At 47.1% G+C, this 23,748-nt stretch overlaps 8 protein-coding genes across 8 annotated transcripts; 4 read left to right on the plus strand and 4 right to left on the minus strand.

The window, feature by feature from the left end:
* Positions 1-257: 257 nt before the first annotated feature.
* F4812DRAFT_61526 (type I 3-dehydroquinase-domain-containing protein) lies at positions 258-3,279 on the minus strand. The gene has a single exon (XM_047939243.1). The coding sequence runs from the start codon at positions 2,882-2,884 to the stop codon at positions 638-640; it is 2,247 nt and encodes a 748-aa protein (XP_047788992.1). The 5' UTR covers positions 2,885-3,279; the 3' UTR covers positions 258-637.
* A 153-nt stretch (positions 3,280-3,432) lies between these two features.
* On the plus strand, positions 3,433-5,606 carry F4812DRAFT_432405 (uncharacterized protein). Its single transcript, XM_047934526.1, has 3 exons — positions 3,433-4,796; positions 4,853-5,175; positions 5,249-5,606. Exons 1-2 carry the CDS (start codon positions 3,823-3,825, stop codon positions 5,040-5,042), a joined length of 1,164 nt encoding a protein of 387 aa, XP_047788993.1. The 5' UTR covers positions 3,433-3,822; the 3' UTR covers positions 5,043-5,175; positions 5,249-5,606.
* A 377-nt stretch (positions 5,607-5,983) lies between these two features.
* F4812DRAFT_432411 (Glyoxalase/Bleomycin resistance protein/Dihydroxybiphenyl dioxygenase) lies at positions 5,984-8,164 on the minus strand. The gene is made up of 5 exons (XM_047934527.1): positions 7,201-8,164; positions 6,989-7,141; positions 6,686-6,930; positions 6,496-6,605; positions 5,984-6,434 (listed from the first exon to the last, which is right to left on the minus strand). Exons 1-5 carry the CDS (start codon positions 7,618-7,620, stop codon positions 6,403-6,405), a joined length of 960 nt encoding a protein of 319 aa, XP_047788994.1. The 5' UTR covers positions 7,621-8,164; the 3' UTR covers positions 5,984-6,402.
* Positions 8,165-8,980: 816 nt separating this feature from the next.
* On the plus strand, positions 8,981-9,691 carry F4812DRAFT_451641 (magnesium-dependent phosphatase-1; the record flags this gene model as incomplete). Its single annotated transcript, XM_047936242.1, has 2 exons — positions 8,981-9,331; positions 9,428-9,691. The coding sequence occupies 2 exons, from the start codon at positions 8,981-8,983 to the stop codon at positions 9,689-9,691; spliced, it is 615 nt and encodes a 204-aa protein (XP_047788995.1).
* A 206-nt stretch (positions 9,692-9,897) lies between these two features.
* F4812DRAFT_432425 (CRAL/TRIO domain-containing protein) lies at positions 9,898-11,953 on the minus strand. Its single transcript, XM_047934528.1, has 5 exons — positions 11,609-11,953; positions 11,389-11,530; positions 11,236-11,267; positions 10,815-11,152; positions 9,898-10,736 (listed from the first exon to the last, which is right to left on the minus strand). Exons 1-5 carry the CDS (start codon positions 11,800-11,802, stop codon positions 10,195-10,197), a joined length of 1,248 nt encoding a protein of 415 aa, XP_047788996.1. The 5' UTR covers positions 11,803-11,953; the 3' UTR covers positions 9,898-10,194.
* Positions 11,954-13,105: 1,152 nt separating this feature from the next.
* On the plus strand, positions 13,106-15,394 carry F4812DRAFT_61800 (FAD/NAD(P)-binding domain-containing protein). The gene is made up of 2 exons (XM_047939244.1): positions 13,106-13,849; positions 13,907-15,394. Exons 1-2 carry the CDS (start codon positions 13,213-13,215, stop codon positions 15,139-15,141), a joined length of 1,872 nt encoding a protein of 623 aa, XP_047788997.1. The 5' UTR covers positions 13,106-13,212; the 3' UTR covers positions 15,142-15,394.
* A 1-nt stretch (position 15,395) lies between these two features.
* F4812DRAFT_465422 (P-loop containing nucleoside triphosphate hydrolase protein) lies at positions 15,396-20,840 on the plus strand. Its single transcript, XM_047938434.1, has 13 exons — positions 15,396-15,858; positions 15,916-16,444; positions 16,504-16,730; positions 16,785-17,064; positions 17,120-18,073; positions 18,163-18,279; positions 18,332-18,577; positions 18,631-18,829; positions 18,893-18,964; positions 19,014-19,064; positions 19,112-19,176; positions 19,229-19,928; positions 19,988-20,840. Exons 1-13 carry the CDS (start codon positions 15,709-15,711, stop codon positions 20,685-20,687), a joined length of 4,290 nt encoding a protein of 1,429 aa, XP_047788998.1. The 5' UTR covers positions 15,396-15,708; the 3' UTR covers positions 20,688-20,840.
* A 154-nt stretch (positions 20,841-20,994) lies between these two features.
* Positions 20,995-21,913, minus strand: F4812DRAFT_460245 (uncharacterized protein; the record flags this gene model as incomplete). The annotated part of the gene is made up of 2 exons (XM_047937667.1): positions 20,995-21,378; positions 21,476-21,913. 2 exons carry the CDS (start codon positions 21,911-21,913, stop codon positions 20,995-20,997), a joined length of 822 nt encoding a protein of 273 aa, XP_047788999.1.
* Positions 21,914-23,748: the final 1,835 nt, after the last annotated feature.

The following is a 23,748-nucleotide window of genomic DNA, read 5'->3' on the forward strand; positions in this document are numbered from 1 at the left end:
GTAGCTACCTGCGCTCTGTAGAACTTTGAGTCGATATGATTAGCATTATATTATATTTTGAGGGGTTGCCTAGCTCACACAAATGCCTCCATTTCCCTTCTTCCGACACTTAACAACAACTCCCGTAATAGACATACGCCAAGGTGGCTCCTCAACGGGGAGCTGGAAGTGTTCTTACGGACGCCAGAAACTCCGAGCAACAAGGCATAAGACTATGACAATAATGGATCATAGGTAAAATGAGTCATACTACCGCGATTCACCAATAATCAGAGGCTCGCTCGCTAGATTTATGTGACCAGGGCAAATGATCTGTCGCACCTCTCTTTAGGCTGCTTGACTTGCATCTGGCTGTTAGGGAGAAATCCTCGCTGACTGTGACGCGTTCGACGTAAGCTACCTTTGCGGCTGAAATGGTGCGCTTGTTTTCTCCCAGGTCTCATTACACACTCTTCGCATTAGTCTTCTAGGTGCTTGGCGACCGGTCATTAGTTCGAACGCCTCCATGGCCATTTCGCCCACAACCTCTAAGCCATCAACAATTACCCACGAGGTATTCCCTTCTTCGCGAATTTTACGGACTTGGACCACTAGCGGTGTTATGAGAGGTTCATACGCCAACTGCGAAAAAAGGTACTTAGGTTAGATATGAAAAGCTAACGATGAATAAGAGAATAGTAGTTACCTCGATTACTACACCACCAGTAGGACTTTTTAACCATTGTGGAGGCATTCGGAAGTCTACAGGTGGGTTGTCATCTGTGCCGGATGCCGGGATGCAAGATACGATCATAGTTGGCTGCTGATATGACTTTGGCCACGGATCGCTGGCTGACGGAATCACCCGACAAATTTTTTCTCCCTCATTTTGGCGGGATAGGAGTCCCTGCTCTATAGCATACATATTGAAATGCATCGCAACTTCTTCTGCTTTTATCCTGGTCCTATTATGGATGAAAATCATCCGACAACCTAATTTTATTAAAGCATAGATAGCTGCTCGAGCCATTCCACCTGCCCCTATCACCAGGGCCGTTGTCCGAGACGGCTGGGCTGAGTTGCGAGGGCTGATGGCTCTGCGTAAGCAAGTCATGATAGCACTCCAGTCAGTATTGTCTCCGTAAAACTTATTGGCATAACCAGACCTATTTCGAGCATTGGCATGGTCTATAATCGAGTTGGAATCTCCACGCAGAGGTAAAAGCGTGTTGACTGCGCCAATCGCGATGGCATGGGTGCTGAGGTGGTCAAGACGTGACATGATAGCAACTTTGAAGGGTGCTGCCAATGAAGCGCCGCCAAAGCCGGGTTCATGTCGAATACGATCAATCTCTTCGAGTGAAGTGCAACGTCTAGCATTAAAGGTGTGCGGCATCATGTAGTGCTCGTATGCTGCACGGTGCATCGAGGGCGACGCTGAATAGTAAACGTTCAACCCCAAAGTATAGAAATTGAGTGGCTGCAAAACTCCTTTTCGGAACAGGTCTCGTAGCGTACCTCGTGTTGTACTTACACCGATCATCTGTTCCCGTGAGGATTTCTCGAGAGAATCATGTCCGATGGGGTTCAAGATATCGCCTTGGAAAGGTAGCACAACCCCGAACACCGAAAAGTCGTAAGCAATCAGGCGAGGTTTAGGGTCCGGTAAGGCCTTTATTTTATCAACGAATATCTGGCGTAGATTGTCGTCTCTATCTACGGAACAGAAACGGGCCATGCGGACAATCTGGCAGCCAAGTTGCTGAGCCAGAATATACCGCTCCATAAAGGACTCATCATTCCATTGCGGAGCTCCAAACCCTTTCGTAATATAATTACCGATAATTTTTGTTCTTCCTCGCATGGCGAGAATATGGGAGATCAGCGCGGGGCTTCTTTGAAGGTCAAGACTCAGATACTCGACACCAAGACGAAGCCCATGAAGCATCAGTTCTAGATCCATCGCATCCCTTTCTTCAAGGGGTCTCTTTCGTTCTTCTCGAGGGTTCTCTTCGACGGAGTAAATGATTGGAAGGTCTAGTTTGCGGCGGATCAAAGCGACCTGGATTGCAATAAGATCCAGCATGTTCGTGGGCCAAGTGTCAATTATCAGCTCCACGGCCTCTCCAGGAGCTTCTAGCTCGGCTAGATCAATATTACTGCTGAGTATAGTTGAGAGTCGAAGGCAGAAGACGAAGGTGTGTGTTCGATACTCAGGGGGTATCGCCTTTATTGAGAATGGGTTCGCTATCCATGATCGTGTTAAACCATGGCCAAAGATGTGATCGAGGAAGTTTTTGAAATCTTGCTTTGCTTCTACAAGCTTAGCAGTGCTTGTAGACGCGGAGCGATAGGGGTATTCCTCTGTTACCTGGCCTTCGCCGCTGGGGTCAAAAATGTTGAAGTACTCCAAATTAGAGAAATTACGATGCTTTTGGTCAGTGGTGAGGAGATGCTCCGCATCGGCCGCCGAGAGTTTTAATAACTTGTATAGATCCTCTTTATCGCGATGGATGTAAATGATGGGGTTCGTCTCAATGTAGTCCTTGAGGATTTCCTCAATATCGGGCGACAAAATGCCAGTTCCGCATTCTATAACACAGTTGGCTTGGTTCAGCTCGAGCATTCGGGCAAGTACAATTGCCATCTGCTGATTGAAGGTTTCTCGCCCATATCTTTGCAGAAAAGTAGCCCTGGTACATCCAGTCGACTGTTCAAAAAAGTGATCCTCAGTAATAAGTCGACGGCCGAGATACTTGGCAGCAATAAACCCCAACGTCCGTTTTCCAGCACCGCGGCAACCCACAAGGATGACCGAAGAATCAGTAGGAAAGACCCTACGTTTTGTTCTAGATGTGGAGATTATGGGTTCATCGAGGATCATATTCGACCCCGTTGTCGCCATCCTAACAATCAAACTTCCAAATCCCCAACACACAATCTACTCGTGCTTGTCACTTTAGACCGATGGGCAGGGAGGGAGGAATAGGCGGTGTTGATAGATGATCATTAAAAATGGTAACTTCATATGAGATTTAAAGCGAACCTCAATGCTGTTTGACGAAAGCAGACACAATAAGAGTACCCGATACCATCTGCGATGAAATACCCTGCAAGTATGTGAGAAGTTAGAATTTTTATGTCCGATCTACTTGAGAAGTAAGTCATAAGAGAGCATCTCCAATGCTGAAGCAAGAATATTAAATGGGGTCGAGTCCATGAGGCAAGTTTTATACTTGCGCAAGTTGAAGGTTAACACGGCAAGGGTATCGGCATTAGAAACGGGAATTTAGCCCTGAACCTTCACCTAGCAAGCCTTAGCAAAGTCCCTAACTCAATTAGCCACAGGGAGAGCCACGTTACCTGAAAAAGCCACAAAAATTGAAGTTACTAGGGGTACCTGATAACCCCGCGGCGATAAGTCAAGTGTACCTCAGTGAGGTAGGTTGCGAGGTAGGTGGTCCCGACTCAAGCTGACAGCGCTTGCTTATCTGCATGTACTTGTATTCAAATCGCTGTACACGTACATAATTCTTATTTAACTTCACAATTACAACAAAAACATACCTAAATATATCGATAATTCTTTATTTACTTTCACTCCTCTTACTATTTTCGACCTTTATTCTTATACTCCTCCATATTTGCCTCATTGGCTTATAAGAGCTTTTATGCCGTCGCTTTAAAAGGGCGCATACGCGAACTTATCGTACCTCTTCGTTTTCTAAGAAGAAGAAGAAAAAAAAAAAAAATAAAAAAGGAAAAAAGGGAGGCCCTCTACTCCACGGAGAAGGAGGGTGACTTGACGCTGGTTTGGAACTAGCAGTATCTGCTTCGGGGCGTATGGTGGAGGCTATGAGTGATGGGGAGAGCGATGACGGCAAGCGAGCGTCAAAAAAGCGCAAGGCTAGCCGCGCTTGCGACCGCTGTAACTCTCAACATCAGCCATGCGACAATGCCGTCCCTAAGTGCAGCGTTTGTGTGCGCGCGGGCACCGATTGCACCTACAACAGACCTGTGCGCAAAAGAGGTCCTCGTAGTGGATATACCGGCCAAAATGGCGAGCGTCTATGGGCTATAGTCCTCCAGGCACGACCCGAACTTGAAGATGTCGTTTTGCAGGTCCTTCGCGGCGGTACATATGGAAACACTGGTATTCCTAACCTAGACTACTTCAAGAATAACGACAACCAAGCGGAATTGGTTAACAGGTTCAACGAGAGTCGACTGGGCCGATTCTTACAAAATGGAGAATCCCCTGATTTATTTTTACCTCCTTTGGACCGACGAGTTTCACCAATCATCTCAAAAGTGCGCAATGAGATGGGTTTTACTCAATCCTCAAATCCTCACCGCCAGACCGACGCGGCTAGGCATAGACCTGGCCTATCTAACAGATCGGTCTCATCTGTCTCAGGACCTCAACCCAGCTCAGTAAATCCTCATGGTGCTCCTCAAGATCCCAGCGATATTTACATACTGAGTGAGGACATTCGAAAACGAACTTTCCATCCCAATCAGAACCACATGCATAATTATAATTCGGGCTATTCTGAAGAAGGGCCTCATAATTTTAGCTTAGACCGGGCATCATCAGTCTTGGCGCCTCCCCAAGTTTCCACGCCTTTCGGTTCAAATGGCTCCACTGACGACTACGGGGAGAGCTCGCGGCAAACGAGCGAACGCTTAGTACCAGAAAGGCAGATAAGCGTTAACATACCAATGGGCCATTCTCAACATTCACAATCTATTGAACCAAGCAACCCACCAGCTTCAACACAAACTGATGGACTCCACTTAGACGAGACCTCTCGATGGTAATGATAACTGGCTCCCTTTATACCTACATATTCTTTAATCTAACTCCCTACAGGGTCGACTCGATACCATTTGACACATTACGAAACCTTGGATTCGCTCCTGGGGAGAGCATGGCGGAAGACTTCCTTGAGCTATGCGAGAACCCCGACCCTATTGATCGTACTCCGGCCACCTCAGCTGATCAGGATGAAGACGAAGAAGCCGTCTGGCGCCGACTAGTAATGCGCGGGAGATTCGTATAAAGAACCGTCTAGATTCGCACAGCGCATATAAGATATGAGATTAGTCCCAAAATTCTATTCACGGCACCAAGAGCCCCACGGCTGGTTGAGAATGGAGCGACTATAAATTCTACCCTGATATCAGGTTCTAGAGGTAGGTGTGGTGACGGTAATCACCATTGCTGCTAAGTTGGCAATATCAACTTGCAGGCTAACGCAGCGCTCAGACTCCGAGCCATGATGCTTTGGGGGTCCCTTTTTATTACCTAGGGCGTTATGTTTACTCCAAGATTTTTCAGCATAGGGCCCTCAGAGGTAGATATGCTATACGTACCTATCTATTGACATCATTAGAACGAGCATGCCAATCGCAGCTCATGCATGCACCTTGAAGAATATAAAAAAACTGTTATAATTGGATATTCAATGGTGGAAACGGTAGATCAGTTGAAGAGCAGCGGGTGCGCAAGGCACAGTTCAGTAAGCCTCGGTTCATATTCGCCTAGATTTAAACTATCGCAGGACGTACATATTAGTATATACCCCTTAATAGAGATAATACCCATTTACAAAGTTACCATGAGGTACCTAGGTAGTCTAACTTGTTGGGAGATGCTGATTTAGATGGCTGATGGTAGAGTATTCCCGTGGGTATGCGCCATGCTGGCGGACCATTACCCGCCCTACCGCGATCACGTCTAATCGTCAAACGTTCAACGCAACAATATGCTTCTCAGAGACTCCAATAAAAGTACATGTAAACCGAGAAATTTTGACTAGAAAAATGAAACGGTTGTCATTGTGCATTATCGGCATGCACGCGCTGATGAAACTACCTGCAACGACATGACTCAAATCTACACCATCCCACACACACTCTCCAATCGCTTTTTTTTTTAAAAAAAAATAGTTATTAATAACACCTAGGTTCCCATATGTGAGACTTAGGTAGACATCCCTTCCCTAAATAGTAAATGTAGCTTTCTATCTTGTAGTTATATTATTAGCGAAGCGCTTAAGTATCCGTCGTTGGTTAAAGTTACCCAGTGCTTTGGTATCAGGTATGGTTATAGAACGAACGGCAATGGGATACGGGCTAAAGTAGGTCTTAGTAGCATGTTCTACCTCTAGCGACCACTCAATTTATGAGACATGCATTGGAGCTCACCGACTTGTCCGAATATAAGGTATATGCTATAGTGACTCTCTGGTAGTAATAAGACTGTTATTGACGCGGTAACACAAGACACTACTCAACGATCCCCAAGCTTGGATAATTATAAGATACATTAAACTTAACATCGGGGAATATTCAGCATTAAAACTAATTTACGCCAGCTCATTCGGGACTGAAACCTGAAACTCTTGACACGTATTGAAACTAGTCCAAGAAATCGCCAGGGACATCGGGGCCTGGCATATCGATTAGTATTTCCACGCCAAACAAACTCAAACACTAGAGTCGGATACTCACCCCAGACGTGCAAACTCCCAGGGCCGGCCTGTGAGCGGTGTGTGGGCTCGGAGGCGGTCACCAAGTCTCCATCAACGTAGTGCTCCATGATGAAGCCGTGCGGGTCGTACCTGAAAACCAAGTCAGTTTGCCCTTCACATAAGAGAAAAAGAAGTCAACAAAGAAACGTTGGTAGGGTAGATTTATATACCAATAATCGAAGATCTGGCTGCCGAGGACGTGTCTCCCTACGCCCCAGCAGTTCTTGTAGCCCCTCTCCCTCAGCCAGTCGTGGCCTAGGACTTGGGTGTCAAAGTCGTGCGTCTCGAAGGACGAATGGTGCACTCTGTACGGTTGGCCTTCGGCGAAGAAGAACGAATGGTGGTCTACCGGCTCATCTCCTCTGTCCAACCGGTAGAACACCGTCCGGTCGATCTTCTCGGCATCGTGGATGAGCTACTCCTTTTGGTCAATTGCGAGTTCGCCAGGTAAGGATTTGGATGGGAGTCCATACATCACTAGCTAGGAAGTTGAAGTGGTCGCAGTAGAACTTATACGCCTTCGCGAAGTTCGTTGTTCTCACGCCGAAGTGGCCTAGCTTATGTACTGGAGCCGGTCGTTTCTCGAATCGCTGGAACCTGCCTGCAGGTCTGTTCTTCTCGTTAGGCTATATTACCGTTAGTATCGGAACCCAATGCTGGCTTGGTAAACCTGGCAAATTCTCACGTAGTTGACGGGCTCGTGGGGTAGAGGGATCTCCAGCATCTGAGCGGGCGTCTGACCGTATACGAGATGGAACGGAAACCCGTCGACCGGATCGTAGAAAGTGACGCCCTTACCCCCTCCGGGTGCATCCGTTAAATCGTATATCTTGGTAGCTTTCGGTAGTGTCTCAGATGCGATCTGTAAGTCCTCCTCCGATTCGACGACGAAACCTGCGCCGCCGAATTCGGCCTTATCGGCTTTGACAGCACATAACACCCATGGTTCTGTTCCATAACCTCTCCAGTAGATCTTGTCATCCGATACCCTCTTCTCCTCAGTGAAGCCAAAGTCTTTTAGAAATTGAATAGCCTTGTCCATGTCTGTATACTTGTAGTACACATGTGCTATTCGCACGAGCTGTATCTTTCTCGGGGCAGCCATGTTGAACAATTGTAGTCTTATCTCTTCTGTCTAGTTTTGGGTTTTGTTATCTTGCGGAGATGCTCTCGGAGTTAAAGTTCGATCTCGGATGAAGGGTATAGGTGAAAACAGCGGGAGGACATCTCCAAACAGCCATGATGGCTAGGTGAATATTATATACCTAATAACATAGAATACTTGAAACGGTTAAAGTCGGGGAGGAGGGTGGAGGAGTCCGTCCTTTGCGGATACAGTGGCGGGTCAATGTCCCTCCATTCGCGTACATTAAGCTCTCGTATAAGTCTAGAAACTACCTATGCTAAGGTGGACAGTAGAGGCACTTTGTGATTATCCGTCATGCGAAGTGACAATCCAAACAGTTAAGACTTATGTGATAGGGTTACCTCAGGTACCCTATGCTCAACCCGGTCGAGGTCCACAGCCGCGGCCCCGCATGAACGTTGGATGTTTCTGCCATGGAACATATTCGGCAGTTATAAGTCGCTGGGTGGTTGTGGGGTCGTTCACTTGGAAGATCCCGAGTTACGGATATAATGATACAGCTATAGGAGGTTTTAGTGTAAGAGATTCCAAGCTAACCCCCGCTTCGGCTGAGACTTAAGGGTTCATCCACGTAGCTTCGACGCTAAGGGTGAGCTACTAGCGTACCTGGTATGTATTAGGTTAGGAGGTAGGCTCACCTGGGCAGTTAGCTAAGGGGGTCTTCGTGCATTGATGCATAGGTACCTACCTTACCTAGGTCAGGTATACGTTACGCAGTTTGCTTTTGCTTATTATAGATTAGAAATAGAAAATAGACCGGCGAGACATATAATTAATGCTCATGTAATACTCCAAGCGGCTCGTTCGGTGTTAACAAGCCGCCGTTAACAATACGACGCTGCATATTGTTTTTTTAATATCCGGTACAAAAGTTGGGGACTTGGAGATGGGAGAGGCATGAAATTACAGAGTTGGAAAAGGGGGTGTGACCAAGCTGGCGAAAAAAGGAAAATGACGTTGTCAACGGGCTGGTGGGCCTACCCCCTTCAAAAGCATCCCCTGATCGCAGCTTAGTAGAAGATCTCTAATGACAGGAAACGAGATCTTGTTGTGCGACGGGAGACCAGTGAAGAAAAAAGAAAAAGGTCGGTAATAATTTTATAACCGAGTGCTAAGCCAAAGTGATAAGTACAGTTGCAACTTCTCGCTTTTCACTCTAATCTAATCTAATCTTATCGCCTTAAGACCGTTATACCGTCATTCGTATCATACACCAATTTTACACCATTTACCCGGTCCCTTAAACCTGTACCCAGTAATAGATGCAATAGATGCATACCTATATTAGACATAATATTAGATACCTACAACCATGATGATGCCCAAAAAACTCTCCAAACAACCCACCTTCCCCGACACCACCCCGACCGCCGTGCCGCCCATCCTCTCCGACGGCCAGCCGCTCCCCCGCGCCGTCGTCTTCGACCTCGACTACACCCTGTGGCCCTTCTGGGTCGACACGCACGTGTACCCGCCCCTGAAGCCGAACGCGGCGCACAGCGCCTGCACCGACAAGATCGGCGAGTCCTTCGCCTTCTACGACGACGTGCCCTCCGTCCTGCACGGCCTCGCCCGCGCCGGCGTCCGCCTCGCCGTCGCCAGCCGCACTCACGCCCCCGACCTCGGCCGCGAGATGCTCAAGCTCCTGCACATACCTCCCGCGAGCGCCGTGCTGGACGACAGCGGCAGCGGCGGCGGCGGCGATGGAGGTTCCGGGAGCGGGGGCGGGGGCGGGAGCGCCAACAACGCCACAGCCGGCAAAAAGGACAAGGTGAGGAAGGCCATCGAGTTCTTCGATGCCGGGCTCGAGATCTACCCCAGCAGCAAGATACAGCATTTCAAGGCGATCAACAAGAGGACCGGCATCCCGTTTACCGATATGCTGTTCTTCGACGACGAGAGCCGTAATAGGGACACGGAGTCCCTGGGCGTGACTATGTGGCTGGTTAGGGACGGTGTTACGTGGAACGAGGTCGTAGAGGGGATTAAGGAGTGGAGGAGACGAAAAGGCGTTCAATTGGCGTCCTGAGATTCAGTTATATACCTGGTATATAGTCGACATTTGTTTAGAGTACCCATTGGAATTACCGGAGGATAACGACATATAGATGATATATACCTAAGGCACCTAGAATTCCTTCACAGATTATATAGGACACCTGATAGAGAGGGGTTGCTGGCGTTAGGAGTTCACGACAATTCTATTTCTCATTGTCATCAAGAAGTACATATACAAGGTACCTATACAAACAATCCATGCCTAATCCCATAAAACAAAAGTGTTCCCTCTTTCAATAATTACAAAGGTTATGCGCCAACGACCGTTCCCAAGTCTTAGGAAATATCAGTACCTACAGGTAAGAGGTACTTAAGGTACCTGCATTTATACCTCTTATGTCTATATCTTCCAAGAAAATTATATCCAATTTCGAGATGGGTATTACCAATTGAGGATGAAAGTCCAACTCCGGTGTAATTGGTTGACTTCATAAGCTCCCTCTGTAACATAATTCTGTCTGAATTATGTCATAATTATTTTCCGTCAGAGATTGACAATGCCGCAATGTTCGCCGTCGGAACTTCGCCGTTAATAATGGCCTTCTCGGTGGGCGACACGGACGACTCATCAACTTCCGTCGCGTCGCCGGTTTGGGACCCCGCGGCAGAGACAAAAGTATCCTCGGCCGACTTGGGCGGGTAAGCCCTCGTGATAGTGCAGATGCGCTCTTTCCGGTCGACCCCGTTCTTAGTACCTACCGCGATGCATTCGAGTCGCTTGCCGTCGTCAATCGTATTCCAGTATACTGGGCCTCGAGGGAGGGTAGTATGTCCGTTCTCAAATTGGCATATCCGGTTCACTTCGTCATCCCAAGCAGGCTCATCAAAGAAGTCCCAATCGAGCTCACCGCCATACGCTTTCGGAATATTCTTTATGTCCATGAAAGTTGTGAGAACAGGTAACACATCTTGTTCCTGAAGAATAAAAATCTTGGATACGGTCACAGGATCGAACCAGCGCTTGATCCAGCCCCATACGGTGGAGAAGAACATGGGCGCACCGATTATGAAGATACCTGGGAATATATAATTAGCCATCTCCACCAACCTAAATCAATATGTGATAAAACTCGTAACCCAATTCGTAGACGTACGGTCAAGAGTTTCGGGATAGTGAGCAGTGGCCAACTGACTGGCCGCCTGCATGTGGGCTTTCAAGTTCCAGAACATGCGCAGACTGACGTGGGAGATGTCGACGATATTGGTGCTGAGGGTAATAGGAGTAGCGGGGTGCGGGCGGTCGGTACACTCGGACGAGAGAGGTTGGACAAATCTTGTCAGATGCTCGTACAGCGCAAATAATTGTAACAGCTTGGGCTGCGTCTTGCCGTCCGTCTTGGCCCTACTATACGTCGTTTCGGTAGACTTTTCATATTTGGCGACTGCGTGGGAATCGAGATGTCGGATTTGGAATACGTAGATTGGAATACCTCTAAAAAAAGAAGAACATAACAAGTAAATTAGTTCTATAGAAATCATGAAGCTTGTTAATAGTTGTTTGTAGACATTACGTACCGCTTATCGCGTCGACCGGTAAATCGAGGGTACTATATTAAGGTTCTCAAAGATCAGTGCTCTATTTCCATACCTGCCTAACCTATATTTTAAATATTTTAAAGTTTACGAAGTACAGGGATCTAGTATGGATAAGGATGGACCATGACGTACAAGCTTCCTAGTTGCCTCGAACGAGTCGATATCGATTGTATCGTAGAGAATTTCGACTTGATTTGCGTTACGAAATTTTTCTGTTTCGCTGAATTGCGCATACGCGTCTTCCGGGACGAACTTGCGTGCTCGAAGAAATCGACTAGATTCGAAGAAAAAAGAAAACAATATTAGTACCAGTGCTTAAACAAGCTTAACGCGATTCTCGACTTATACGAACAGTAGTGTAGGATCGTCATGAGATGGCGGATTCCCCGGCTTGTATAAACCCTTTTGCTCTACAAGTGTCTTGAATTCTACGAAGGCTTGTTCTTCGTGCTCGGTGAGGTGTCCGAGGTGTCCCTGCGGGTAGCCGTGTTCGACAGCCCCAGACGAGGGAACCCGATGCATAGAAGAGCCAGAATGCTTCGTCATTGGAGGTACTTAGAAAAATGTAAAGACAAACGGTGATAAATGAATATCTCAGAAGAGGACAGGCGGTATTCGCAACTAATAGTATTTACTATACTGAAAAAATGGTATTTGGTAATACCTTAGGTCCTATGTTCACTATCAAGGGCTGAGCTGAAGGGCTGGAAAAAGATACGAATAAGAAATACGAAATACGAAATACGTAAAATGAGAATCAGATCCCTGTCCCTTACCTTTAAAACCCTTACATAAGTGCATAGCAAGTGAGATCTTATTGGTGGGTCTATGATCTAGCTATGATCTTGGACATGGAATCTTAGAGATGGGATTTAAAGACTAACATCACCAACCTAATTTATAACAGCTGTCATAACAGGTACCTAACCTAAACTTTGTTCGGATACACTTTCTAAAGTTCACGTTCCATATAACCATAAAATGAATATGATCAGGTTTAATTTAAGTTGATTTCTCAAGATTATTAATAGAATATATTAATATTAGGTAGCTACCTACCTCTATGTCAACATATTTTAGGAGGTACGTAGTACGTTCCAGGGCCACTTTAATTAATTCTATATACAAGGTTACCTAGTACCTATTTTGGTACTTATATAGATCTATTATAATAAATACCTAATCTAACTTGACTTCACAACAGGAATTAACGTACAACCTTGAAAGGAGACAACTCCGATGGCTTTCTCATGTCCGATATGATATATTAAAGTACAAAAATAGAAATTCGCCCAGTTAATAGGTTGTACAGCTTTGGCTAATATTGGAGAATTGTGCAGATCTAGGTAAGCTTCGAAATCGACTTGTACGCCCCATCGTCTCCAAAAGTAAAGTACATACATCCTCACTTATACATAAGCCACTACAAAATGCCTGAGCCACTGCGAGTTGAGTTGCATTAGGTAGACGGGGTGGCTGCTACTTACCTACCTCTAGGTACTCAAGGTAGATATATGACTTAGGTAGGTTGATTGCTAAGCTAACTTGACGTCAACAATGGTGATAACCTCGGAGTCTCCTTCGGTACGTTGGCATAGCCCACCTGACTTACCCTCGGGGTATTACACGTAAACCCTCTTCTCTCGCGATCAGGATCCATGACTTGATGCGGGGTGATGAATGCACTCCTCAAACTCCCACAACATAAGTCCATACCCGATTCGCTGAGCCAAAGCGTCATCCAAATCGGAGAGTTGATGCGAACAATGCCTCGTGGATTATATCTACCATATACCGTGATGTGCGGGGTCTCTATTACCGTGAAATTGGGGATATATAGAGCTCCAAACCTTGGAGTTTCTTCTGCTTCAACTTGTTGATAACTAGGTCACCTACCTCCTATAACACTATCCCCAACTCCTAGGTATTTTTCCTATTCTATAAACTCTACTCGCCATGGCCACGCCAAACTCTCTTCCGCCAAGTCAACGTCTGGTACCCGGCTCTATAGACCTTCCTCTTGCACCATGGCCACAGACAATCAAGGACGAGAATGTCGATGCACTTGCAGTCAGCGTCAAACTCGTAAGCTCCTTCAATGAGCTGCTTTCGAAAAAGGACCACAAAGGTCTTGCGAACCTTTTCCTAGAAAGTAGCTATTGGAAAGATCACCTTGCTCTGACTTGGGATTTCCATACTTTGAAAGGAAGAGACAAGATTACGTCGTTCTTAGACAAGGGCCATCATTTAAAGGACATCGCTATCAGCAATGAAATTCCGGCCAAGAATAATGGCCCAGAAATAATCCCCTTCCGGATGGACGGTTCGGTCCGCGGCATACAGTTCTTCCTGCGGGCCAGCGCCGAACATGGTTTTGGCCCCGGGTATGCCCGCCTCCTCCAAGAAAACGGCGAATGGAAATTTTGGATGCTTTACACAACTGTGAACGAGCTCCATAATCACCCGGAGCCGATCGGTCCCTTACGACCAATTGGTGTCAAACATGGCGCAAATCCAGAGAGGGAAAACTGGCTCGAAAGAAGGCAGAATGAGATAAACTTCGTGCACGGCGATCCTGAAGTGCTTATCATTGGTAAGATCCTATTGTTCTACATGTATGTCGCGATATTTACCTCTTATATAAAAATAGGGTGCGGTCAAGCTGGACTCACGTTACAAGCCCGGCTGAAGATGATTAACGTCTCAGCACTCGCCATTGACGTCTGCGACAACGTCGGCGACAATTGGAGGAATAGATACCGGCATCTCGTCCTTCACGACGCGATATGGTACGACCATATGCCGTACATAAAGTTTCCGGACTTTTGGCCCATATTTACTCCGAAAGACAAGCTGGCCCAATTTCTGCAGTCCTACGCTGAACAACTTGAGCTTAATATATGGAACAACACGAGTCTCGAGTACAGCAGCTGGGACGAGAAAAAGAAGGAATGGGTCGCCGTCGTAAAGCGGAAGAAGAAGGACGGCACCGTCGAAGTCCGCGTGTTGCGTCCGAAGCACATTGTCCAGTGCACGGGTCACTCGGGGAAGAAGAACGCACCGCAGTTCAAAGGCATGGAGACCTTCAAGGGCGACGTGCTCTGCCACTCGTCGGAGTTCAAAGGCGCCAAGAGGGACGGTAAGGGGAGAAAAGCAGTCGTGATCGGCGCTTGCAACTCCGCCCTCGATATCTGCCAGGACTTCTACGAGAACGGGTACGACGTAACCATCGTCCAGCGGTCGTCGACGACCGTCATGAGCATCAAAGCGGTAATGGAACTGCTGCTCAAACCCGCGTTTTGCGAGGGCGGTCCCCCGACCGAGGAATCCGACCTTCTTACGTGGGGCAGGCCCGGGGAGATGTACAAGGCGGCGCAGGCGGACGTCAACGAGCGCCAGCAGGTGATCGACAAGGAGACGCTCGACGGGCTCAACAAGGCGGGGTTCAAGACGGACCGCGGGCCGATGAACTGCGGGCTGTGGATCAAGTACCTGCAGCGCGGCGGCGGGTACTACATCGACGTGGGCGCGTCGCAGCTGATCATCGAGGGCAAGGTCAAAGTCAAGCACGGCGTGGGCGTGAGCGAGATCCTGCCGCAGGGCGTCAAGTTCGACGACGGGTCCATCCTGGAAGCGGACGAGATCGTCTGCGCGACGGGCTACCAGAACATGCGGACGGCCACGGAGGCCATCTTCGGAGAGGAGGTCGCGAGCAAGGTGCCCAACGTGTTCGGCTACGACGACGAGGGCGAGATGCGCGTCATCTGGCGGCCTAGCGGTCACCCCGGCCTCTGGCTTCACGGAGGAAATCTCGCTCTGTGCCGATACTTTTCTAAACTTGTCGCTGTCCAGATCAAGGCACAGCTAGAAGGACTATCTAAGTAAAGGGTTTTAAGCTTGGGATGGAATATGTATTAGGTAGGTACTTAGGTAATGTATACCTAGGTAGTCGATGTAAGGTATGTATGTTAAGCTTTCCGTGGTACTTCAAATAACCTTATGTAGCTGATGTATTCTTCAAGTTATGTAGGAGGTATTTGAGGTAGTGGTATCGTATCAATACAAGTTTCGTATTATCAACCTACCTGTTAGGTGAAGCCTCACCTTAGACATATTGTCTTTTAAACCCGAGTATTTGCTAGGTGAATTATGGATCCACTTGCAGTGCATCATCTTGTAAAACTAGCTTGCCATAGAGCTGAGCCAATCACTTCATTATTTATGTGTGTTTCTGTCTCGTTTGGGAAGCATCATGGTTTTCTACCTAAGGCAGCTGGCTTGAAGTGGTAGGAAGAAAACCGGGGGTTCAGTCGAATACGAGAGCTCCGACACTGCTAGTTCATCACGCCATTCAATTGGCCAGGACACGTATTATTGACATTGCTGACAGCACTTTCTCAACATTGTAGCATCATGTTTTACCTCATTTGAAAGCGAATTTCATCTTCAACGATGGCTCTCTCCGAGGGCGCCACAGACGCGATTGCTCACTACTCGATAGCAGTATCAATCCTGTTTCTGGGTACGGCGCCATTCCGACTATGGAGTTTGCGCAGATCCCCTGTCGTCGTTAGCTTTAGCTTCCTGGGGCAAGTTAAGATGGTGGGTGAAGACTAAGATACCAACATAGTAGTATCAATAGACTAACATTCAGAGTAGCTTCTGTCGACTCTTCTTATTTTATCAAGCTTGGGGCGTTCTATCGCGTTAGGATACTTGACGTCTGACAGTAACTACTTCTGTGCTTCTCAAGGTCTTCAGATTGTTGCAGTTCTCATGCTCTGCGTCCTATCATTTCTAGAGCATCGACGAAGTATTCAGCCATCTAGCATTATCACTCTTTATTTAATTGCATGTATTATTCGAGATGCTCTTGAGATATCCAGAATGCTCCAGGGGGAGCATAATCGGTTCATACAAGACCCGATTCTCGCGCAGATAACCCTTGAAGCTGCTTTACTCGCGACGGAAAACCTTGGAAAGGAAGAAACCAAAGAGTCCTCGGGGCAATATGTGTCACCAGAAGAGAAATCAGGGCTACTTGGTAGAATATTCTTTTGGTGGATAAATCCGGTTCTTGTAGAAGGATACCATAATGTCCTTCTGAACTCTGCTCTCCCTGCTGTGGATTCAAAACTGCTATCAAGAACTATCCGTACTGCGGCCACACATGCATGGGAGCAAAGGCGTATGTGCCCTAGCTCATACCAAAGACTAAAAGGGGCTAATCCTAAAGGAACTACGTAGTAAGACCCGAGATTAAAATGACGCTTCCAAAAATCCTGTTCGCCACTCTCAAAAGGCCGTTCTTGTTAGCGATACCACCGCGACTTTTCCTCACCGTATTCCGATATTCACAGCCAATTATCATCCGTCGAAGTATCCAATTTGTCACCAGTGATGAGCCTTTAAATCAGATATGGACTGCGCAGAGCCTCGTTATGGCCGCAGTGATCGTCTACGTTGGCCTGGCTGTAAGTTCCCAGTATAGCCCACGAAACAATTTGACCATTAACCCGTATGCGCAGATTTCAACGACGGTTTATCAAGACCACCTGAATAAGCTGAGAGTAATGGTTCGTGCTGCTCTTATAGCCTTGATTCATGATAAAACCATGAACTCTTACGCCGAAACGGTGAGCGAAGGCAAAGTCCTGACACTCACAAGTACCGACGTGGACAACCTTGACACCATCGGTGAAATGTTTCACGAAACTTGGGGACAGGTTCTTGAGGTCTCCATCGGGATTGCGATGTTATCTTGGGAAGTTGGTTGGGTGTCCCCTGTACCACTTTTTATTATTTTCCGTAAGTTATCAAATTATTTCATCTGATGTTCTCAATTGCTGAAGTGTCCAACCAGTATGTTCTCGCATGAGCCAGTATGTCGCGAAGAACCTGCGATCGAGACAAGGCGGTTGGAACGAGGCTACTCAGAACCGTATTTCTACGACAAGTGCCACTATCGGTGCTATGAAAAATGTTAAGATGCTTGGCTTGCAAGATATGATCTCAGAACGTATTGAAAGGCTTCGGCAGGCCGAGCTTCACATGGCAAGCAGAGTGCGATGGATGATGGTTGCTTACAACGCGTCTGCGAATGCCAATGGGATGTTTACGCCCGTTATCACGCTCGTGCTCTATGCCATCCTAGCCATGTTGAGTGGCAGCAAACTTGATACTGAAACGGCATTCACAACGATTGCTATCTTAAGCATGGTAACGCACCCTGCGAACATGGTCATGACTATCGTGCCTAGGGTCATTGCGTCCTTCGCAAGTTTTGAAAGAATTCAGAGCTTCCTTCTCGAACCTCCTCGCCAGGATCACAGGACTGAAATCATCCATTCGCAAACGACCCCTGAATTCGGCAATTCCAGGGAGGACCTTCACGCCACTTCGCATCCAGCTCTTAGTGTGGCGGGGGTCACTTTTGGGGAACCTCGTTCTGTTCTGAGCAACATTAATTTGAATATACGTAAGGGGTCTATCGTCGTTTGTTCTGGTGCGACGGCCGCTGGGAAGACATGTTTAGTGCGCACTCTTCTGGGCGAGACCCCTTCGATAGGAACCATCACAGTGTCTTCCAAACGCATTGGCTATTGCTCTCAGCTGCCGTGGCTACCGAATGGAACGATTAGGCAGGTTATTCATGGATTCGAGGATAGTTCCTCGATTATCGACTTGGGATGGTATGAGACGGTAATCGCTGCTTGCTGTCTCACGAGAGACATTGAGGCGCTTCCCAACAGGGACGAAACCATCGTGGGCAGTCGAGGGGCCAATCTTTCAGGAGGTCAGCGACAGCGCCTAGTAAGTATGCCTTCTATTGCCCCCTGAAATTTTCTAACATAACATTGGCTCTCGCACGCGCAATATTTTCTCGTCCGGACATTCTCATTTTAGATGATCCATTTAGTGCGCTAGATGGGAGCACCGAGCGTCAAATCGTCGAAAGCCTCTTCGGATCAGAGGGGCTTCTTAAAAAGTTTGGAGTAACGGTGATTTTAATAAGCAATTCTAGTATGTATTTCTGAATTAGGCATTCTTACTGTGCGTTAACGTTTTGGCGAAGCCCAGTACTTCCCCTTGGCAGATGAAATTATTATCCTCGAAGACGGGCGAATTAAGGAACAGGGCAAATGGAACGAACTACTCTCCCGGGATCCGCAAGTATTGAAAATAACCCTCAACGAAGATCACATTCATAAGAGCAAAAAGGCCCCCGAAGACAGTGCCAACCATCTCTCGCGACAACAGCGATCCTACGATGATATTGCTATTGACTCGAAGCGGAAAACAGGCGACTCAGCGCTCTATAGTAAGTTCAAAGTCAATGTCTAGAAAGCATTAGGCACACCTAACGAGCTGTAGGCTATTATTTAAAAGCGACTGGACTGGGAAACTTTGCGTTCATGGTAACTTCTATCGCAACTTGCTCCTTTTTCGTCACTTTCCCGCAGTACTGGTTGAAGCTATGGACAGACTCAAAATCAAGCAACAACTGGATATTCATCGGAGGATATGTTGCTCTGTATCTCATCGCTTGGATTTCTACGAATGGAATTATGTGGTGCGTCTAGCTGAATTAGAAGCCCGCTTGAAGTGATAAGTTGAGACTGACATGGACATCTAGGTCTACCATAATTTTGGTAGCACCCCATTCGGGACTTGTTTTACACTCGAAACTCCTTAAGATAATTATGCGGTACCACTCACCGCCTCGTGAAGGTGATCAAGTTGCTAACATATACCAGTGCACCTTTGCTATACTTCTCTAAGACTGACAGCGGGTCAATCCTGAATCGGTATGCGCCACTTTGGAAAATACGAACAAGACACTAATAACCCATAGATTCAGTCAAGACATCCAACTTGTTGATAAGCAACTCGCATCTGCCATGTCATCATTATTCGTTCGTACGTAGAATCCATGGTTTAACTGCCAAGAGGATCACTAATATTATCATAGAGGTCTCTAAGCTTCTTGTTCAAGTCATCTTACTATTCGTTGCCCAAAAGTTGCTGACACTGACTCTCCCTATTTGTCTCGTATTCGTCTATCTAGTACAGAAGATATACCTTCGAACATCGCGCCAACTACGGCTTTTGGAACTTGAATCTAGATCTGCTGTGCTGATAAACTTCTTAGAGACGGTGGAAGGATTGCCTACAATACGTGCGTTTGCAGGCCAGTCCAAGGCGGAAAACCAACATATACGAAACCTCGACGAGTCACAAAAACCCTTCTACCTTCTTTTATGTCTCCAGTGCTGGCTCAGAATTGTCCTAGACCTACTCGTTGCGGGGATAGCCGTTGGGGTAATCGTTCTCGCAGTCTCTCTGCGGGACACCACTTCGGGTGGCCAAGTCGGTGTCGCGCTGAACATCGTGTTGATCGCAAATACCACGCTCCTTAAACTCGTTGAATCGTGGACCAGCCTAGAAATATCTCTTGGGGCCATCGCCAGGATCAAGAAACTGGAAGAGGAAGTGCTCCCTGAGGATCAACCATCCGAAACTAAGATACCTCCCGAAACGTGGCCGTCTTCCGGGTCTCTGGAAGTTCGGAGTCTTACAGCCTCTTATAATGAAGAATCTACTGCTCTTCGCGATGTATCACTACGGATTAACCCGGGACAGAAAGTGGTGGTATGCGGCCGAACGGGGAGGTAGGTGCTCATACACATATGGCTCGGCTCGGATTACGTGCTGACTTTATCTCGTTTAGTGGTAAGAGCTCTCTAATTCTCGCTCTTCTCAAGTTACTAGATAAAGGATTGGGATCAATCATCGTTGATGGTATAGATGTTGGCCACGTCCCTCGCTCAATAGTACGAGGACGCTGCTTCGTAACAGTACCCCAGGAGCCTTTGCTCCTCAACCAGCAAACCCTCCGATTTAACGTGGACCCGACAGAGACTCTCTCAAACGATACTATAATCGATACTCTCTTCAAGGCGCGCCTGTGGCAGCATTTCAGCTCTACTTTGAACTCTAGAGGGGTGCTCGACAGCCCCGCGAGCACTCACCCGATCCTAGATCAGACGCTTGCGTCGCTCCCATCTCTTTCAGTCGGACAGGGGCAATTGCTAGCCCTCGCACGTGCATTGCTACAAGTATATACCGTAGCTACTTGCGGTGCAAAACCAATAATTCTACTCGACGAAGCCACTTCTTCTCTAGACTTTTCGACTGAGGAATTAATACTCGATATTGTTCACGAAGAGCTCACCTGCAAAGGTCACACGGTAATTATGGTTGCACATAGAGTGGGTGCGGCCGTGACCCACCTCAGAAAAGGGGTAGACATCGTAGTCTGGATGAAGGACGGGAAGGTCGAAAAGGTAGGCGACGCAGATGAGATTATGAACATAACAGCGCAAGCCGTTATGCCTGAGATCCAGGGAGATGATCAGACAAGGGAATGATCAAAAGAGCTGGGCTATTGGAGAATACCATATATTCTGTCCGAAGATACATAGAGTGATATCACGCTTCTAGTTCCTCCCCGAAAACTGCAGTATTCGAACTGTTGATTCTCTATTAATGCTTGCTTCCCCTTTGGTATCTATCTCAATAGACCATTTCCGACTGGGAGTCACATAAGGTATCCGAGACAATATCTCGTAGCATGAATAATTAAAGCGGTTCAAATACCCAGCCGGTGCAGTGATACAAGATCTCCTACGCATGATGCTCGAGACACATGTTTCTTTCCTCGTTTCGATACCCAACTTAGAAAGACACACCTGGTCCCCGGCGCAGCGCCCGCGATGTAGTCCGCGATGTATTGCTATTCGTGTTATACGTGCAAGTCGACCAGTCGTCGATCCGCGTCTGTCCCCACGCGCTGGCCTCATTCGGGTTAGGAATGCATTCTTCCCAGACAAGTCCGAAGTCCAACGTCAGACCGCGGGTTAGATGGCCGGTGCCTTTACCGCTCTTGTCGCTTGTAGTTGCGCCAATATTAAACGAAAGCTTCGTCTTAACGTCGCCCGAACCCTCGCCGCCGTTCATACACGTCGACCACTCTAGATTCGCGGAACTGTTGCCGCTTGCTTCGAAGTCCTCGTCGAAATTCCCGACGCCCCCGATAGCTGTCTTGGAGGTGTTGTCAAACTATCGGTTCGCTAGTAAGCTACTGCACCTTACACCGGACTTTTTGTTCGCATCGGGGTGTAGACGATAAGTACCTACGTAAGGTAGGTAAACTTACCATGGTAGACATAGATACGTTCCAGACCTCAGGTGGTGCTCTCCCAGGGTTGATCTTGTGATTCTCGTACCTGAAAACCACATTGGATTCCAACTGGTATAGCTGGACGCCATCGGTCGCGTTAAGATGTCCTCGATACGTTACCTCTCGGATCGCGAAACGGTATTTGTACCACCAGGAGCTGAATTCTACAGTAAATTGGCAACTGGCGTATTCGTCTGTCCTGCCGTGGCCTGTAGTACCGAATTGCACACGGGGGAGGTCCAGTCGGAGGGTATTTGAGAAGAAGGTGATGTTCATGCTCTGTCCAGGGGCGCATTGGTAAGGAGATGCCGCGTTTATTTCCCGAATCAGCGGAAACTCGGGTGGTGGCGCATCTCCGTTCACAAGGGAGGAGATTGCCAAACAAATACCAGCGATAAAATTTATGACCCTCATGATAAAGTTTCTTTAGTTGCTGAAGTTTATCCCGGTTCCGTTTGTAAAGGGGTAGAGGGGTAGGCAAAGTAGTGCAAACGCAACACGCAAAAGCGGCCTCGGAGTATTTATAAACAACGTCTGGAGCCTCTTATCATACCTGTATCATGAACGTAACCTTCCGCCGGAGGGACGCTGAGTTGCATCTTACCAATCCAATTAACCCAGATATCTGCAGTTTCCCGGTCGCTGACCTTCTGGAACCGGATAATTGGTATCGAGGATAGGTACCGGGAAAATGACAAAGGCTCGAGTCGACAGCTCTCCTATTCGCCAACGATAAGATATCCGCAAATATCAATTGCTTAGGTGTCGTATCCATTGCCGGGAGTGACGTTCGATAATAACTAAATGTGCATTAAATGCGTCCCTGTGGACAATACGAGCAGCACGCAACAGTAGTTGATCACCAGTAGAGCCTGCAAGTGCAGATGCCTAGAACTTTTGTTATATAGCCGACTTTGAATCTCGAGGTTGTAACTAACCTTGAGACCACTTGTTCTAGTTCATATGGACTACTAGCACAATCTAATGCAGTCTGAAATGGATAGTCATACGAGGTTCTCCGGCTAAAGAGCTTCCCTTACTAATAATTGTCGTTACGGCCCAGCCCCTTTTGAGAGACGAAATTTAATAGACACCTGACGGCCTATTACTCCTGTGAGCAATTGCAATTTTCGAAGAATTGTAAGCTGTCTGCCACTGTCATTATGGCTCTAATGGATAGTTGATAGTTGCTACACACCGGGCTCATTCTCTTGCTTCCTTAAGGGTTTGTGGCTTCGTATGCTTAAAGCACACCGACCAACGATACTTGAATCAATACGGGCATAAATATATCTAGGAAAGATAACTGAGTAGTAATAGGCCATAGCTAGGATTGCTTTTTAGAAGATACAGGTACGCGTTACGCATAAGAAGTGAAGTTTCTACTTAGTAGTTGTATACGTTTGGGAGTAAGTAGGGAAATTTGCTTTTTCAACAACCCGAAGTTGGATGCGCTGACAGTTTCCTATACCTTTTTTTTGTAACTGCGATATATCTTGAAATATGCGAGGAATAAAGTATAGTCACGATTAAAGAAACAAATACTACCCGGAGTCCTAAAGAACATTTAATTAATATTCATTAAGAACGCGTGCTACAGGGTCGGTTTCAATTTGAAGACGTATGAACCGATCTATATTCCCACCACCCGACAAACAGGTACCGAATCTTCTCGTGCATATTATAAGAGTGCCACGACCCGCTAGAGCTGCGGTTGGATTAGGGAGACATAAAATCGGCAATCAAAATGACCTATTTCAACCAATAAGAATATACAATGACGTTGAAAGAGTACCAAAAAGGCAAACTTATATAGCTCGGGTACCTCCTAATCGTAGATATTTGAAAATGCGAGCAGAGACCCCGCGTAGTTCGAATTATCCTAGATCACCCCTTACGTCCATAGTCTCCATTCTAATATAGCGCAGTTCACAAAGGACACGAGATGCGAAGCTACTGCTACCAAATCAAATGCATGTAAGTTGAATGGACACCTGCGATTTTATACGATGTTGGCGCTCATAGGACGGACTAGCCCATTAGACCCCATCTTACCTCATCACATATATCAACCCAGAATCCGGTACCGAGATCAGACAATGGTTCTTGCACAAGTCATTGAGAGACAAGTATGGTTTGAATGTTGGAGCACCTCGTAGATCTAGGTACCTAAAACCTAGGAACAGTAAGACTCCCTACCAGGAAGAAATTCAAATTCGGCAGTTACTCAGTCACTCGGTCCTATTCTA

This window comes from Daldinia caldariorum (genome assembly GCF_022478825.1).
Source record: "Daldinia caldariorum strain CBS 122874 unplaced genomic scaffold F4812scaffold_11, whole genome shotgun sequence".
NCBI classification, from domain to species: Eukaryota; Fungi; Ascomycota; class Sordariomycetes; order Xylariales; family Hypoxylaceae; genus Daldinia; species Daldinia caldariorum.